The 18,662-nt window shown below is 40.7% G+C and overlaps 1 protein-coding gene across 4 annotated transcripts in view; it reads right to left on the bottom strand.

The window, feature by feature from the left end:
* The window catches only part of LOC145439845 (microfibril-associated glycoprotein 4-like), a 532,879-nt gene that overhangs the window by 17,882 nt on the left and 496,335 nt on the right, over window positions 1-18,662 (bottom strand). For 2 of the 4 annotated variants that reach the window (XM_080317493.1, XM_080317494.1), the window contains exons 1-2: window positions 3,448-3,767; window positions 3,071-3,196 (exon numbers count right to left, since the gene is read on the bottom strand). The exons of the other annotated variants lie outside the window; for them this stretch is intronic. In XM_080317493.1, coding sequence (XP_080173619.1) covers window positions 3,071-3,196; window positions 3,448-3,577 — 256 coding nt within the window. In that variant the 5' untranslated portion in view covers window positions 3,578-3,767. Of the gene's footprint in view, window positions 1-3,070; window positions 3,197-3,447; window positions 3,768-18,662 lie in introns of those variants that run through there. 4 annotated transcript variants of the gene reach the window in all.

The raw sequence follows: 18,662 nt of genomic DNA, 5'->3' as shown, positions 1-18,662 counted from the left end.
ATTTCAATTTGTCTGCTCAGCAGTCTGTTGCTTCTTGAATCGCTGAATTTATATGATACATGAGATTATGAGATTCGATAGTACGGAATCGCGGAATCACGCTCTCATAAGTATATGCAGGTGCACTTGTGCAGGCATTCAAAGGACGACGTAACAACGACGACGGCAGGAAAGGGTGGTGGCAGGTAACAGTTCTTTTTCAAATTTTACTGCCAACCCCATGAATTTGTTAGGTTGTCTAAAAGAACGATGCTTGACCATTTTCCATTGCAGTCAAAAATTTTGTATTCGCAGAAATAGCCTCGACGGTGGGTAATCCCAGGATTAATAATAAAAACTCAAACAAATTCGCTTCTACGGTTTGGAATTGCGTCAAGTTTGTTTCACTTCGTTTAGTAGACAACTCAAAAATGTCATGGGGTTGACAGTAAAATATGGATTGAAAAATTTTAAACTCCAGTGCGGTCATATCCACCAGTCTGAATCGAGCAAAATTTGTTATCAAAATGTGACCCGCTATATCGTGGAAGTTTCGAATCTTTGCTTCTGAGCATATACATTGTTACTAGAACGTTCAACAACAGCAGTTGTTGGCTATTGTGCACACACTTTTTGTGACACACCGTGTTGCTTCATACTGACAATGTTTTCTACAACACAATTTTTATCAAGCTTTTAATGCGGTATAGGAAGGAAGGAAGGACGTAGTTTATTTTTGTCCTTGATGTTTTTGCGGCATATACACCGACTCATGATACACATACACACGATCTGCGCATATGCATACCATGAGAGCATGATGTGCATATGTCGCTGGACAAGGAAGTGCAGATATAGCCTTTACGGCTTTCTAAGTCATGCACCACCCCTCCATGCTATCCCAGTAATGCATGGGCGCCAAGCAGGGAAGCCATGGATACCAGTGTTACTAATCAGGTCTTTGGTCTGACCCGGCCGGGAATCGAACCCACGACCTACCGATCAAGAAGCCGGACGCTTAATCATTACGCTATTTTGTCGGTGTCTATCTTGTCGGTATAAGAACCAGTGCCCACGCAGTCTGACTTCATTTATGTTAGGATATTACACTACGTTGAGCATAAGACCACGTCAACCTTTTTGTATCATTTAGCGGTCTATGATTCACAATGAGCAGACAATGGTTCTAATACAACGGTAGGAGTATAAAGTAGGTTACTATCTGTAAAATGTAAAATGATAAGCTCACCGACAGTGCAAGCATCTACGAAACAAACGAAATGCAAGTTGTAAAAAAAGTTTGACTTTGTAAACAATTTTGACAATTTTGTGAGCTGACACTGCAATTTTGACATAATTTTGACCTGATTTGACATGTCAAAAGAAATCACAGTAGGGGAGATGTGGTACCGATGGATCAAAAATTGGAAAATTATCGCTGGCCCCAAAATGTTCAGCCGAAAACAGCAGATCTTTTGCTGGCTATGCACCTTGATACAAGCTCTACCTATCGCACACATATAATGAATATCCGTCTTTTCAAAAAATATTTATGGACGTTCAAAATTTGTTGCTCGAACGTGTCATCGGTCCCCACCCGGTGGGTCCAATGGCACAAGACCCGGGGACCTATGACACATATATCCTAGAAATCTCAGATGTGACAACTTTTCTTGCTCAGTATTATAATCTAAGCTACAGCAAGCCAAAGAAGAATGTTTGATCGCAACCGTCAAAAAATAGAATAAATATGAACTCAAATGTTGTCATAAAATCACGTTTTGAATTAGGCTCGGACTTATCAATTTGAGGGTACATACATATTGTCCGAAAATCGACAGTGTGACTTCCGAATACCTCGTTATAGCGATAAAACATTATATGCAATTATTACATAAAGATCTTCCGTACGTAGGCATGTTTCATTTGTTTCAATGATTAGTATGCTTCATTATTTTGCTTGATTTGGCTATTGTATCATCGGTCCCCACCCTACGAATTTTATACATGAATCGAAAAAAATTCCACTCGAGGAAAGTACTGAAAAAAATATTAGGTGCCATTATATAGCCTGATACAAGCCCTACACTTCACAATAAAAATGATTGCTGGTTTGTTCGTGTTGAAGGTTACAAAGAAAAATGTATATGTCGATCTAAATTTACTTTACACCCCCCAAAACAAAAAACATCTGTGAGAGACTCCATAGCTCGCGCACGTCGAATTTTTTTGTATGTGAGGAAAGATTTTGCCAGCATGCAGTTGTAGACAAGTGCACGGAGTGCAATCATGGAATATTCATAGTGAACTTTCAAAGTATTTTCGGTCCCAGTGATCCATCGGTACCACATCTCCCCTAGTTCTTAATCTTAACTAACCTGGTGAATCTGCATTCCGCCAATGAACTCCAAATTTTCACTGAGCCACAAACATAAAAATCCACCACATGTCGAAATGATTGCACTCGGACGAATGAGAGGAAAGCATTCGGCTCCGATTTCTAACCCCAACCTCCCCCGCATACGCCCCCCCCCCACACACACACAATGTATAACCACATAAGTCCAATGTGACCACTTTTCGCGCCTAATTCGCTGTAGCCAATGATAGGCAGGACGGGCGTGTCATCTCTATTCACACAAGTCGTCTATTTCAGGAACTCCGGTGACCCTCTCAGACTGGCTCGGTAAAACTCTACGTTTGAGTCCAGTCAAGCACCACTGCACTATACTGTATAAGTATATACAAAAATGTATCAATATATTATATATATACGATTAATGATAGACTACAAATTTTTTTTCCAGTTTGTGTTTGGGCCAGGTATGGATTGAATGATTTTAGGTCTGAGATCAAACGTTTCGTGCAATCGGCAGAGCGATGTTGAAATCTATATATTTCCTGTCAAATTTGATATAACATTTGTGCAAACTTCGTTGCTTTTGGAAAATTTTCGCATTGACGAATCCAGTTCGATTCTATTCGAATCTTCCAATAAAACGAGGTTCGGGTGATAAAAGCGAGCATTTAATTATGTGTTGGATGAACTCAAACTGGCATGCACGGATAAATTCGTATGTTTCCGGCTCACCAATATTCCGAATGTCGAGCCTTGATATCCAATAAAATTGTACACCGAATAATGTCAATGTCACAATGACGAAGACCACCATTACTGCGAAAATAGTCCGCAGTTTGCCGTTCATCTTGGAAATTGCTGCGGCAAGAAAGATTTGTTTATGAAGCAGGTTTACATTGGCAGTTCTTCAATATAACATGATTCTAAAATGCTAGATATCACAAATCATTGCTATTGATACGTAACATTAGTTTAATTTGTTATTGTAGAAATTGATTATGAAAGACGTAAAATAAGAGATGCCAAAAGACTTGAAAACATGAGGAACATCAGTAAATGATAAGTGTTTGCATTCAAAGTGAGATGAGAGAGCGAAATAAATATCGTACATTCACCGCTCTGAGGTGAAGCTGAATCTTCCTGGCAGTTCAATCGTGGCTTTGTCGGCGCGGATCCTCGTCCGAAAGATATTGCATTGTCTTGCATATAAATGTGTTCGTTGTCGGGATGATAATCCATATTTTCGTCCAACAGAGTATTTGTGATAATTGTTTTGCTATATAGATGTTTATCTCAATAATCTTGATAGGAAAGCAATATTTCTAATAAATCTGAGATATATTTAACACTACCAATGAATGTTCGGGCGGCAATGTTGGGGTGACCAACCGATCATCTGCGCATGAAAGATAAAACTTGCCGCTGATAGATACAGATGGCGATAGATTTTGAACATTGACACGCAGAGCATGTCTTGTATTCATTCTGGTCTATGGCCAATGGTAATCTCACAGCATGCAGTTTTTCTTATTGATACTGCTGAGCACTTGAATCAATTATAACACCACACAGAATTCGGTTCATAACACCCCCCAAAATTCGGTAAACTCCTATATTAGGAACCACTTACGTGTATAAGTTGCGATAAGTAATCTAGATAACCCACAACATTCAAGAAGCGATTCTGGTGTTGACATCTGTCGGCGTGCAATTGGCATCCTCTGCGGTGCATTGGTGGATCATACCAATGCACTACTCGACGCATCGAAGGAAACTAAATAATTAACTCATCTATCAGTGAGAATATGGACTATATAGACATTTAGGAGCATTTGAAGTTAAATCCCTGGTATAGTTCATATCACGCAGTTTTCGGGTACGTGCAATTCTGCATTATGGCTTAATCATAAGCAGCGGATGATACGAACAACAAATCCCTACTTATATAGACTTCTGGAAGGTCGCGTGGGAGTGAACCAGGTGGACATATTGGTGCAAAAATCTGATTTCATATCACTGAAAACACCAATGGATACGTTGTGATGAGCGTCGAATATGTGGGCGACAATATTTCTTTTAAAAGCCTACATGTTGCGTACTGTTTTATCACGTAATAACATTGATGACTGAACGGTAACATGATGAGTGTCGAGTTCTACAAGTCATGGTGTAAACATGTCGTGATAATATGTGCTGATTCCATCCAATTTCACAGAGGCACTTGACCCGCCATTAAGGACATTTGTTGGATTAATTTATAAGTACAGATGCAGATTAATTAGACCTGACATTAATCACCTGTATGAAGTCCGAGTAATAGTGATGGCATCGAGCACATTTATTTTCAAGCTATTGACTCTTCGTTCGTGAAAAAAGCTACATATTTTAGTGGCCGCTGTTCAAAACAGACAACGCAATATCGTCTTCTCGGTGGATCCAATTTTCTGGAATAGAGGTGACTTCTGAAGTGGTGATTTCAGTCAAGCAAATGGAATTTAAACTAATTATCGACATCGCTGCCCATAATCTGTATGCTAAAATTAGTATAAGATCTAATGAAAATGCAGCATATGTGGTGATGTAAGGATGATAAATTCATAGCTAAGCATAATAAAGTAGCAGGATGTCACAGAAAAAAAAACATACATATAAGGAAAAACCAATTACAAACAAATTGTGCAAATTACTGCCATTGTACTTTTCTATAGGCAGTGCATATCCAACATTCCGAGGCCGACTGTTATGAACAGATGGCACGTGTGCGAAATAGCCGTGCTACACGAACCCGCAGCCAAATGACGTGACATAGCACCTTAATTCGATATACATCAAGTGTCTTAACATCAAACATATCAAATTAATCACAACTTTGCCACATCTTCGAAAAGTCATTATGAATTATTATTGATGTAGGCCTATTTTTAAGAACACGATACGTTGTGATGATTATGTCTCATACATATCAAAGATGACTAATGGGCGCGGAAAATGTGGGCGACAATGGTCGTTTTGTAAGCCTATATTCTAAGAACTATTTTTATCTCATAATAACATTGATGTCCTAAAGGTATAACATGATGATTAACGAGTGTTAAAACTTGTGGTGTTAGCACGAGGTTATGAGGTGGGCGGATTTCCTTCTTTTCCGCAGAGGCAATTGACCTGCAAAATGAGGACATTTGTTAGCTCAAAGTAATAGTACAGATACAGATTAATTCAGGGGTACACTCTGTCTGCGAGTTAGCATCATGGCAATTGCACCATACTTGGAGTATTTGGCTGTATTAAGTAAGTGGTTCCCAACCTGTGGTACGCTTATCACTAGTGTTACACGAAGGTCTTCCAGGTGGTACGCGAGTAGATTCTTTTTTTTTCGATCGAAGCGAGTTATTAGTTCAGATGGGGTTGACTATAAGTTTTTTGAAGCCGTCGTCGTTGTGGGTAGGGGCAATCCCACCAATACCAGCCTACGGCAGGGATGGCCAACCTGCGACTGTTGAAGGGAATTTGTGCGCCGGTGCACACGTAATTCAATTAGTATGTGTAGGCGGCCGTCGGCATGCAATTTGAAGTTAATAATTGACTCCCGATTTCCTGACAGATTTTAATTAATCGTAATATTTTCTTCGCGCTGGGCGCGATTTAATGTGTCTTTGTTTTCGATTTTAATATGGTAGGGCCCTTTGCAATTAGAGTCCCACATTTCAAATTCGAAGAGTAGAGGAATATGATGCGCCCTATATAGAAATACCAACTCGGAATCGTGTATACACCTCACTATATACCAGAGTTGGATCAATTACATTATTTCAGTTCAATAACAATTACAATTACAATTACTTTCATGCATGTTTCAATTACATTACAATTAGAATTACTCCATGCTAAAAATATCAAATTTCAATTCCAATTACAATTACTCCTTGCATGCTTCAATTACATTACAATTAAAATTACAATTGCTGCTGTTGAACATGTAATTGAATAATCATAAATTCAACCGTGCTCCTTGACAACCGTAGCGTCGTAATTAACAACAATTCAAGTCTAGTTCAGATTGTGTAGTAATAAATGCGTTTATGTAGGTACATAGTATGCTATGTAAGATGTCATTGTGACGTAATATAAGCGTGTTTTGTATGCTCGGTAATTATGGCTCACGTAATTGGAAATGTAAAATGTTATTTACCTAATTTCCTATGGGTTAGGATTAAGGATAGGGTGCAGTATGTCGTTGAAAAAAGTATTATAATATATGCACATGCTGGATTTGCGTATATAGTATAAAATTAAAGAAATAATATTATTTTTATGGAGGGACGTAGGAATTAGGATGAGGAGTAAAAACAAAACCGTGCTTTGTCAGATAAGACGTTATATAATATCCAGTGGTCTGGTTAGTTAGCCAGACGAAGTAACGATGCAGCATCGTGATCTGAAATCGTATTGTAGATTGCCAACCCACGGATAGATGCGCAAGATGTGGGTCACGGATGAATGCACCGACAAACGTACTGCAGAGCCGGCTAAAAGCAGCAAACTTTGTAGTCCTAGAGCCGGCGATCCAAGCGTCCAAATTTGATGCATCTGGTCTTTATCGTAAGCTATTGATGCACTAATTCCGAAAATACAAATCAAAATCTCGTCAGGGCAATGTAACTGCTCCAAAATAGCCGTTTAAGGCCGACTGTTCTGAAAAGTGAGAGCGCCGCAGCAGCATGACCACAACAATGACCAATTACGCCCAGCGATTGTTCAGAACAATGCCGATTCCCAGACTTTCACGACTATTTTGGGATGGTACCATTGCCTGGAAATATACTTTTATTGCGGAATCAGTGCGACACTAGCTTTCGATTAGGACCATACATATCAAATTTCGACGCTTGGATCGCCAGCTATGGGACTATCAATTCTGCTGCTTTTAGCCGGCTCAGCAGTTCGCATCTCGGCGTATTCAATCGTGAGTCACGTGTTGCGAATCCATCCGTTGTTTAGTAATCTAATAATTGTATACAATGGCAGCCGAGGCCAGCATAGCGGTAAAAATAAAAAAAACTTCGCCCGCAAGGGCGCAGTCAAGGGCTTCCGCGAATGGATCCACCAAATTCCTTGTCGACATTTAAAGAGAATGCATTATAAGTCAATTATTTTATGATGTGCTTGTCAGGTCTCAATAGCAATTTAATGTAATTGAAATTGTAATTGAGCAAAATTTTTGTCAAATTACAATTACAATTACAATTACACAAAATAAAAATGCTTCAATTACAATTACATTACAATTACATTGAAAAATGTAATTAATTACATTACATTACATTACAAATTACAATTGATCCAACTCTGCTATATACCGACAATCCTGATGGGAGGTCAAGAAATAACAGCATGTAGCAAAGTGACTAATAACAATTGGTCCACCCTAAGATGCATCATCCACTAAATTTACGAAAACACCCCCTCCATCAACTTTACCGGTCAATCTGACCACATCCATGGGCTGAGAAAGGTTAAATGTTTGATAGTAATGTGTGTAAAACTACTAATATTACGAAATCCAATTGTAAATCTGAAACAATACGCGTTTCGCGTGGCAATTCCTGCTGTCTCATAAGATCACCAGTGACCCCTCGCGATTTCGGTGCGTATAGCAACCATATATGATTAAATAGATTAGTCCGGAGTTCGCCGGAAATGGACATAGACGCTCTAACGTGGGCATTTAGCGTCTACCTACAGTTAATTACGACTATATGCCCTGGGATGCGGCCGTGGGCTACAGCATGAGTAGTTAAAATGCGGCCGTGAATGGCGAAAAGGTTGGCCACCCCTGGCCTACGGGGAAGAGATCTAGTCGAAAAGCATTGAGATTCCAACCTAACCAAATTCCGTTTTAATATATTTGACTACAAGAATTCCAAATGGATCCACCACTACAGAAATCATAGTGCACCTTAAAATATGCAGTTTATTTTCTGTTTCGCTGCCTTCGGCAGCTCAACCCGGTGGTAACATTTCTCACCACCTTCGGCGCGCGCAACTTATGTAGGTGGTACGCGAGCACTACATAAAACCTAGAAATGGTACGCGGGTGGGAAAAGGTTGGGAACCACTGTATAAAAGCGTCAAGCATCGCCTCTCTGGACGCTGGACGATGCGAAGCCCTAGTGGTCTAACCTTGAATACTGCCCAATCACTACTACTACCAAGGACGAGTATGGCCGCCAGGCCTTCATAGTCCGACCGGGATCTGAGGCCGCATCGACGGGCCAATATCCCGGGGCACAAATATGGTGGCGGACGGATCAGTGGCCGCAGACGCCCCCTCTAAAGCCTGCTTGTGTCAACCATTTGAAACCCAACAAGAAGAAAAAAGGGAAGTAAAACGGAAGCAACCTGAGATTGGTGTTTTGTGTCCCACGATAAAAAGGACCCTATTACGGACGCTTGTGGCACATAAGTGCTGTGGTGAAATCCAGAGGTGGTCAAAGTAGTCACCGTCGCTACTCAAGTAGAAGTAGAAGTAACGCCGGATTTTCTGCTCAAGTAGAAGTAGAAGTGGTGGTTCACAAGTAAGTAAGTATGTAGGTATTTTACGCTTATTTGTGCCTACAAATCTGAAAACTGTCAAGTAGAAGTAGAAGTAGTCTAAAATCATAACTACTTAAAAAGTAGTGTGGGAAGAAAAAATCTACTTGAAGTACTTCAAAAAGTAGAAGTACTTCGTTACTGACCCCCTCTGGTGAAATCCCACAGTACTTGTCACAAGCGTCACGCGAGGAGGTTTACTGCGATTCCTCCAGACCCCTAAAAAAATTGTATTAAGCCAAATTAGCTTGAATCGATACTAATTTGTAATAATTACTGTTTTAAAGCTGTATGAGGTGCGCCTGAAAGGAAACCAGACGACGGAATTAAAGCTGTGTGTGATCTACGCCTGAAAGGTAGCCACATACGACGGAAGAATTGGACACTATTTTATCACTGATTGTCTTACACTGGCATCTCTGCCTGACAATCAATTTACAAGTAATAGCTCATACGACAGAGGAACTGGACACTGTATTATCACAAATTGTTGCACACTGGCACCTCTGCCTGACAATTAAATAGTGGTACTAAAGATATGTGACCCGTAAAGAGGGCATTGTGTCTTCACAATCTATACGCTACTGTCATAGCTATATATTCAGGTGTAAACCCTGTGCAATTGTGTGTGTTGCCAGTCAAAAACTACTGCTGTTAAACGTTCTTTCTCCATTCTTGGCAAACTATTTAGTAAGGGGACAGACTCTTTCTACCCGTGAGTGTAGGAGAGTATGTTTCGCTGTAGGCCTACTACATTTTTTTAAATTATACGTAATGAATTATTTCTACCATAACGCGTAATGTAAGAATGTAACTATTGGAATTCTTCATAAAGCCAGTTTTCGTTAAAATAAAGTTTTTTCATGTAAAAATTTGTCAGTTTTTGAGCCCAAAAAGGTCTGTTGGCGTACATATAGCATGATAACGATAACATTAACGAGGAAGCTATGACAGGTTACTCCGGTTGCAATGTAACACGATAACATGCCGCTTACACTGCTTGAAAAACCTTACCGGCAGCAGAATTTGACATCTTAATTTATAGATTGATGTCTCATCATTAAAGCGTTTTTTTTTTTGACATGTCAAAATTGTAGCGTTAGGTCAATACTTGTCAAAATTTTTCATAAAGTTACATTTTTTTGACGTCTGCATTTCGTTTAGATCGTAGATTTTGCGCTGTCTGTGAACTTATCATTTGGTATTTTGCAGCTTGTAGCCTATTTTATAGGCCTACCATTGTAAACGGCTAATTGTCTGCTCATTGTGAATCATAATCGGTCAAATAAAACAAGTAGGTGGTCAAGGTGTTATGGACAACGTACCGCAATATCCTAACTGAAGAAAGACTTCTTAGGCATTGCATCATTATTATTTTAAGAAGCGCATGATCAAAATTTGTGATGTTGATAACATTGTCAGAATGAAGCAACATGGTGTTTCAAGGGCAGTGTACGCACAACTTGAGTGATGTCAGCCAACTGCTGCTGTTGAACGTCTTTTGCAAGCTTCTTAGTAAGGACATGCGCTTTCTACCCAAGAATGTAGGAAAGTATCTCTCGTTGCACTTCAAAATTTTTCATTTTTTCCACCGTAATACATATTGTAAACACTGGAATTCTTCATAGGCCAGATTTCCTGTTTCTGAGCCAAAATCTTTTTTTCAGGTCAAACTACTTCGTTACAACAATGATATATGTACAATGATTGGAAACTCCACTGAGCTCTGCGTTTGAGCGCGTCGCGAGTCATGCTTCACCAGCGGTATGAAATCGATGTAAACAAACGGTTCGCCAGCAATCTTTCTTCAGGAACTTGCGTTAACGTAGTTAAAAGTTTTTTATCAAGACCTCTGTTGCAGGTGAAATGTGTTCATACTGTACAGGTTTTGGCCAATACCAGTAGCATGGCTTAATATTCAGACGAAACTGATGTACCAGTGTGCCTACGTGATGAACATTGTCATCGGAGGTGGTCTCGCAGTATCAAATAACGGTGGATACTTCATAGTACGAGGTAGAATTCGGATCAGGTCACTATCTTCAAGTCATTGCAAATTTTTAATCAAGTCACGAAGTCATTTCTAAATTTTTCAAGTCAATTCAGGCAGGTTCTAAAATTGACTCTTAAGTCAGGCCTTCTGAAGTTGTGAAAGTAGGCAAAACCTACTTGAGGATATCGCAAAAAGCATCACATTTATGAAGTAATAATAGTCATTATTCCTTTGTTACGGATTTTCATCTTGTGATTCGAATGCTCCTATATACAATTGAATAAATAAAAATATTTTTGTTTGATACTAATCAGGAGTAATCGTCAGCAGCTTGTAGATACAGTATACAATTGACCAACAGATGTATACAATGTATAGTCTAACTCATTTCTTAATACTACTCGAGTACTTTTCAGATCGTTCATTTTCTGCTTCAACAAGTAGATATCAATATCCAATTGACTAACAAACGTCTGCAAAATCTGGTCTTAACCTACTTTTTCAAACGAATTCATGAGTACAATTTACCATGATGTGATGGTATATCTTATAAGTGTATGTGTGCGCAAGAGCGACCCACAATAGGTAGAAAGTTCCTGCCACTGTCCATTTCAGGGCTGATAGACTTGTGCACAGCCAATGATATATAAATGATTGTTCAAAGCATAAACTTTGTATAGTCATTTAATTGTAATATTGTCCATGTTCAGTTTGTCAAGTCTTACAATCATAGTTGACTTGCAAGATGGTGACTTCGAAGAATGGGACGGAATAGAGACTGTCCAACAATCCCCTTCACTCAACAAATTTCCGAACTTACACATCACCATCTATTCCCTCAACGGTCGAGGTGATCATGGAAGAAGTTGATCGAATCTGAGCGTCATAACAATGTGTCATCGGATGGGTATTACAGAAGCAGGATTTTGAACAGCTTAAATACCTCACCTCTTCATGGAGTCCTAAATGCGCTGATACTAGTCGTGACTAAATTTCAATGAGGATACCAACGCCATAATATCATTGAGAACTTGATACAGGGTATAGATATTTCATTTACTATAATACTTGAAAACTGCATAAACAATTTTGTTATCATGTCAGACTTGTCATCTAAATTCAAAATAACAAGCACCAAAATCCTAGTCAGCGGAAAGCATTTAAGTCAAGTCAATATGTAGCAAAAAGGTATTTTCATGTTTATGCAGATTACAATATCAGATATACCTATGTTTAAGCCATTCGATAAATGTACAGTGTGCATCTATTTTTGTTGTAATTTATGAAACTGTGCCGTGCTATTATGAACAATCGAATAACTGTGCCTCATAGTTGATAACGTCAATGTTTCTTGTGACGTAACAAAAACATATATTCTCAAACGTTATTTTTTCGAGCTTTCTTATTCTCTCTTAATGACAATAACAGGACTGCAATTGGATGGTAGAACAGCGATTTCACATGACGTTGAGCATCGGCGGGCATTGAAGCATCAAGTATCATGACATTTGAACACTAGGATGTTTCAAGCCTCTTTGGAAATCAATTATTCTTTGAAAATTACCATATCGCAGGCAGACATGGGGTAATCGCGATTAGTAATCGTAATCGATTACGACGATTACAGCATTTTGAAGTCATCGTAATCGCAATCGATTACATTCGAAAAAAATCCGAAGTAATCGTAATCGTAATCGACTACTTCCCATATCTAATCGATTTGTTTGTGAAAGAACGATTACTTTTTGTTTGTACAAGGACTATGACATCAACTGAATATTCGTGAACAAGAATGAGATAATATACCACGTTAGCGTTAGCACAAACGTCTGTTTTCAAACGCTACTGACTCATTATTACGTCAGAAGTATTAGCTCCGCTCGTCATTACGTAACAAGTATCCACACATAGTAAACAGACATGCGATGCACATTGTAGTGTGATTGTAAGAACACATCCCGTGGTGTATATCAGGTTATCAATACATTACAGAAGCCGCTACCTCGCAGCAGGATATTGATCACCACTCTGCCTATAGTTTCAAATAGTAACTTATGTATTAATGTTTGGTTGTGCTTAGTTAAACGCAGTTTACCATTGCTGCTTGGCGAGCAGGAGGCCTACGTACGCACGTGCACCTGACGAAGATTCGGAATTTTGTACTCGTCGAATAAGACATTGCAGTTTCCACAACGAAGCATTACAATTAAACAGCTGCTGATATATATCATAACCGAGTCGTGCTTAGCCGTTTCTCGTAACAGCAGCTCGCTGTATATGTATTAAGTTGAAGGCAGAATTTTTATGTTAACCATATCTTATTCTCATATAACTACTTGAAACGGGCGTCAATCGTTATTTCACAGTTCGTTACTTAGCATTTGGACCTGCCGCCATAACCATCCGCTTATATAGCCTGACATGTTAGCGTGGGTTGTAGCTAGAATCAGCAATTCAGCCAAAACAGCAATTCCCCTGTCCAACCATTGGTCAATTTTCAAAAGTGAATTTCGTCAATAATATTGGTAATTGCATTATATTACTATTCAGTTATAACCTCTCTGAGCCCCGAGTGTCAGATTTACCTGTAAAGCTGGGGCACGTAATTCATATTCATAGCATCTGGTATGTTGTTATAATTACTGTATGTTGTTAATTCGCGATCTCCAGTCCGTTGTATAATCACAAGATATTGTGTACTCGCCCAAACGTTGCAGACTAAAATAATATCTTTTGTGAGACGCACACACAAATTGTCATGACTTTATTCTTTTGTGGATGCGCCGGGTGACATTTGCATTGTGGGCCCAGATTGGAAGGACAGGAGTTATTAGTCCCGCCCACTCAGCGCGGCTATTGACAATGGACGAATACCCTAAGTTTCGGCCACGGTATTTCTTTGGTATCACATCCCGTGGAGTTGCGTGTTGGCCGAAACTGCATATGTGTTTTGGTGTGTTGTGGGATCGTGGCGCGGTAATGACCGGCTACGAAATGCCTATTCCCATAAAATATAGCCTGTGTATGTTTTTTCTTGAGCGGAAGAGGTATGCATTTCAAACCCAGCTATCTACTGGAGCAGGGGTAACCGACTGTTTTGAAACAAAAAGCTAGTTATTGTGTAGTGCAGGGGTTCTCAACTTCCGTCGTATAACGGGCCGCATTTTCACACTAAGAGACGCTGCGGGCCGCAGAACATTATCACCATGTATTTGTGGGCTACTATTAAATTTAAGCCTATTTATCATAGTCTTATTCGGGCATTTATATATTTATGCATTCTAAAGCGTTAATGGAGAGCGTTCGTAAGTTTGCAGTTACTGTTTTTTTGTGAGAATATCGATCTTCAAGTGGCCCAAGTAAATCCCTTCATGGAGCGTACATTCCATTCGTTGCCATGTCGGTATAATATATATGCATTTATGCACCCTTCAAACCCTTCCACCACCAGAGAACCGAACTCTCTGTTTCAATGCGTGAGCGAGCAAGTATAAAATTACGGTGACTTTTTCGTAACTGAGGTCATTATCACTTTGAGCTCTCAGTGATATGAGAAGAATTGAGACGTTAGGTGTCATTTCTGAGCAAATCGATCAACTCTTCTCCTTTCCTTCCATGGCTGGAGCCCTACACCAATAGTTACAGAAGTCAGCTTTGTCAAATTGATGTCCTGGTTCCCTTCTCACGTTTGCCCCGTCAGCATTTCCTCTGGAAATATGCCCATGCCCACTCTGATAAAAAGCACCTGGATAATTAGCTATGCAATGTGTGTGCACTGGGTGCATCGATGGATACGTCCAATGCTAGGCTAGAGTAGTCTACGTGGCAACGTGTTACAGAACATGCGATAAAAGATCGACTGAGATCGCTGTTACTCTTCTGGTGACTGTTGAATCGGACAACTATGTAGCTTCGAGAATTGTCAGGTGATGTAGGACTTGCTGCTAAGTTCTGGAAACAGTAAATATTCGCACAGTACGTTAAAGTTTTATATAAGTCATACCTTCTCTAGCAGATTCTTGGGATTAGCGATATTCCAAGCAATTTAGAACAATGCGTCCGTCACGTCGTCGGCAATTTTAGAAATGATTCGAAATATGGATCGCCGGGTTTGAAACCAAGCTACCAACGTTTGATATGTATAACATCAGATGAAACTATCGTGCTCTCATTTCAAGCTTCTGGGCTTTGTTACAACAACTGTTCTTCGACAAATGTGACACATCGGTCTTCCATAACAATACGGGGCCAGTAGTGGTTATATTGAAAGATGTCGCGGGCCGCAAAAGAATCGTCTGCGGGCCGCATGCGGCCCGCGGGCCGCGGGTTGAGAACCCCTGGTGTAGTGTGTACTGATTATTGCGACGACCGACGGGTTACCTCGTACTCCCGTCGTTTATCCATGTTCAGTTGGATTTCTTCACTTAGAGCAGTGGTTCCCAACGTGGGCGATATCGCCCCCCAGGGGGCGATTTGACGGTTTAGGGGGGCCAAAATAACGAAGGGGGCGATAGGGGGGCGAAAACGGACGAAGGGGGCGAAAACAACGAAGGGAGCGATAGGGGTGATGGTGCTTTAAAACGGCTATATTGGAGTCGGGACGGTAACTATTGCATCCCAAACCCCCAATTGGGGGTGGGGAGCCCGAAATCGAAGGAAGCCCAAAATTATTTGGTGAATTAACATGAATGATAGAGTAATTTTTATAAATTCATGCGACTTTCTCAAAAATTTTTAGCGCTGGGCGCGATTTAATATTTTCATTTATTTTGATGTTGGGGGCCCCGTCACCCCACAAAAATACATATGATTTAAAATGGGGGACTTCGGCGTCGGTGATTACTGCGCCGCGACGCACCAAGACGTATGAAGTTAGAGGCCATGTAACATGCGACTCCGAGAAGTGTGCCAGAACGATCAGAAGCGAGAAGACCTTGGCCGAAAAGGAATGCCCTTGTGCTGACCGAAAACTTCGATATATATACAATACATATATGTTTAATTGTCCATAGGCGCCTCAATGGCTGGCGTCGAATGTTCCTGTCCTGGCGACATTAACGCTACAGGACAAATGCCATCCGGCAAGGAAAAAATTACTTGCCAGTAAAGAAATACCAATATGGAATCCTGTGCGTCGTTTAGTTTGGTACGTTTTGACGATTTGCATATCTTCTGACATAGCAGATATAGGAGGTCATGAAATAGCATCATGTAAAGAAGTCAATATAACAACGATTCCGCCCGAAGATGTTTAATTATTATTTAGGGGCCCTACCTTTTCCAACATACCACATCCACCATATTTACCGATTCAAACATGAATTATATAAATTTGTCGCGCTTCACGCGTTTTGGCGAAATACGGTGACTCACCAAACAGTACAGGGATTAGGGTATAGCCGATATGTAGCGACAAAAAGCCCACTGGCTGAGGGGGGTCACGGGTCTGGAGCCAAATACCAACGTTTCTTTTTTGGGGGGGGCTGACGAAGTGCTGTTTTTCGGTTCCCAATATTTGGGTGCGATGATCGGTGCAGAGCTTCAAAAGGGGGCGATGAGTCGAAAAAGGTTGGGAACCACCGACTGAGAGTAAGACAATCAGAGCACTGGGCCGGGTTTCCGCCCCTTACCAAGAAAAAAAAACGCTCACTCGCAGGGACTCACACCAGCTCCTCCAAGCTCAGTTGCGTTGCTGCAGTGCGCGCAGAAGCGCCGATCTCCGCGTCTAGACTCGGGAATATTAACTATATAGATTCCCGTTGAGCCGCCGCGTGGGCGAAGACAAGCAATGCTCCGAGCGACTGCGTTCGTATGTTCCTTGGCGTCGGCCGACCCATGTTCAACTGCTGCTCATATGAAACGAGCTTCAACTATCAAATCTCTCATTTGGATATTTGCTACAGCGCAGTGGTGGCCATACGAACGGGGGGCCTGGACGAGACTTACCGCCCCCCCTATAAGTAGCCTATCTATCCGCAACTTATGGGGGGCTTCGCCCCCCAGACCCCTCTTTCGCATCTGTTATTATTATCTATCTATCAAGGTTCGGCCAGGTGCTAGATTCGGCCATGTGTATTTTTTCATGTATGCACAGATACACGACATTAAAACTAAGTAATTCTACCGCATGCAGAGACGTGATGATTATCGGGATATGGTACTTTTCTAACAAATGCAGAGATTTCATGATGATTGACACATCTGTACGGAATCCTATTCTTGCCTTACACGGATTTCCATGTTTATTCGTTATTATCCTTGAAAAAAGCGCATAATCCAAATAGGGGAGCCCTTCGGCCAGCCCCCCTGGCGACCGCCCACCTCGCCCACCCCAAAAGCCGCGGGCGACTCATTTGGTCCGCGTTGGTGACCCCTGTTCTAGAGATATTTGAATCGCAAAGCTCGAAAAACATTTACAAGAATTAATTAAATTCTCGAAAATGCTCTATAATATATGTTTGTTTACGAAATACTTTTGAGTCCCCTTCGAGCACGCTCCCCACTCTATCAAGGAATATAGGGCGCGGCAGGTAAAGACATGGCAATAATGCAAATCGTTGGATGCGATAAATCATCCACTATAACAGGGGTTCTCAACCCGCAGACGATTATTTTGCGGCCCGCGACATCTTTCATGGTAAACGCAATTGCTACTAGCACGATGTTGTTAAATAATAATTTAGCTACTTAGCTCTCTTATCGCACAGTCTCTGTCTCGTTTGATTACTGATTCTTTGATGTTTTCTGGTTTCTCGATATATGCCCGAGTGTAGACTGTTATTGTTTTGAATCGGTATTCGGTTGGACTCTGGTTCAAGACAATTCCGTTGTGTAGTACACTTAAAGAGTGTTTCACTCACCGCGAATGGTCTAAACAGATACAAGAACAAGGAAGGGGAAATTAAATGGCGGGAACTGGGTTTGTAAGTCTACGTGGAACAATCAGTTTGCTTTCTAAGGTACGAATGGAAAACCGATGGGACATATTTGTCGAAGATCAGTTGTCGTAACGAAGCGTAGAAGCTAAAAAATATACCACGACACTTTCTTCTGGAGTTATACGTATGGCCTGATGTTAGAAAAAAACATTGCTAGCTAGGTGTCAAACCCACCAATCCATATTTCGAGGCATTGTTAAAAGTGTCGACGATGTTACAGACGCATGGTTCAAAATTGCTTTCAATATCGCTACATCCATGAAATTTGCCATAGAAGGTGTCATTTCAACAAAACCTAAACATACTGAGCGAATATTCGCTGCATGCTTCCGGAACTTAACAGCAATGACAACATCACCTGACAAATGTTGAAGCTACAGTTGTCTGATTGAACCGTGACCAGAAGAGTAACAGCAATGTCAGTCGATCTTTCATCGCATGTTCTAAATACGTTGCCGCGTAGAGTATACTTTAGCCTAGCATCGGACGAATCCACTGACTTCACAGACATTGCATAGCAAGTTATCTGGGTGCTTTTTATCAGAGTGGAAATGCTGGCAGGGCAAACGCGGGGAGGGCCTAGCGAAAAACATCAACTTGACAAAGCTGACTCCTATCTGTATGACTATTGGCGCAAGGCTCCAGCCATGGAAGAAAGGGAGTAGGGTTGACTGGTTTGTTCAGAAATGACCCGAATGCCAGACTTCTTCTCATATCACTGAGAGCTCAAAGTGATAATGGCCTCTGTAACGATAAAGCCATATACCGTAATTTGATACTTGCTCGCTCACGTATTGAAACA

Source organism: Botryllus schlosseri, chromosome 5 (genome assembly GCF_051294905.1).
Source record: "Botryllus schlosseri isolate E-star chromosome 5, Bs_hap1, whole genome shotgun sequence".
In the NCBI taxonomy this organism is placed as follows: Eukaryota; Metazoa; Chordata; class Ascidiacea; order Stolidobranchia; family Styelidae; genus Botryllus; species Botryllus schlosseri.
The sequence above is the reverse complement of the archived record's forward strand: the minus strand, read 5'-3'. Positions and strand labels throughout refer to the sequence as shown.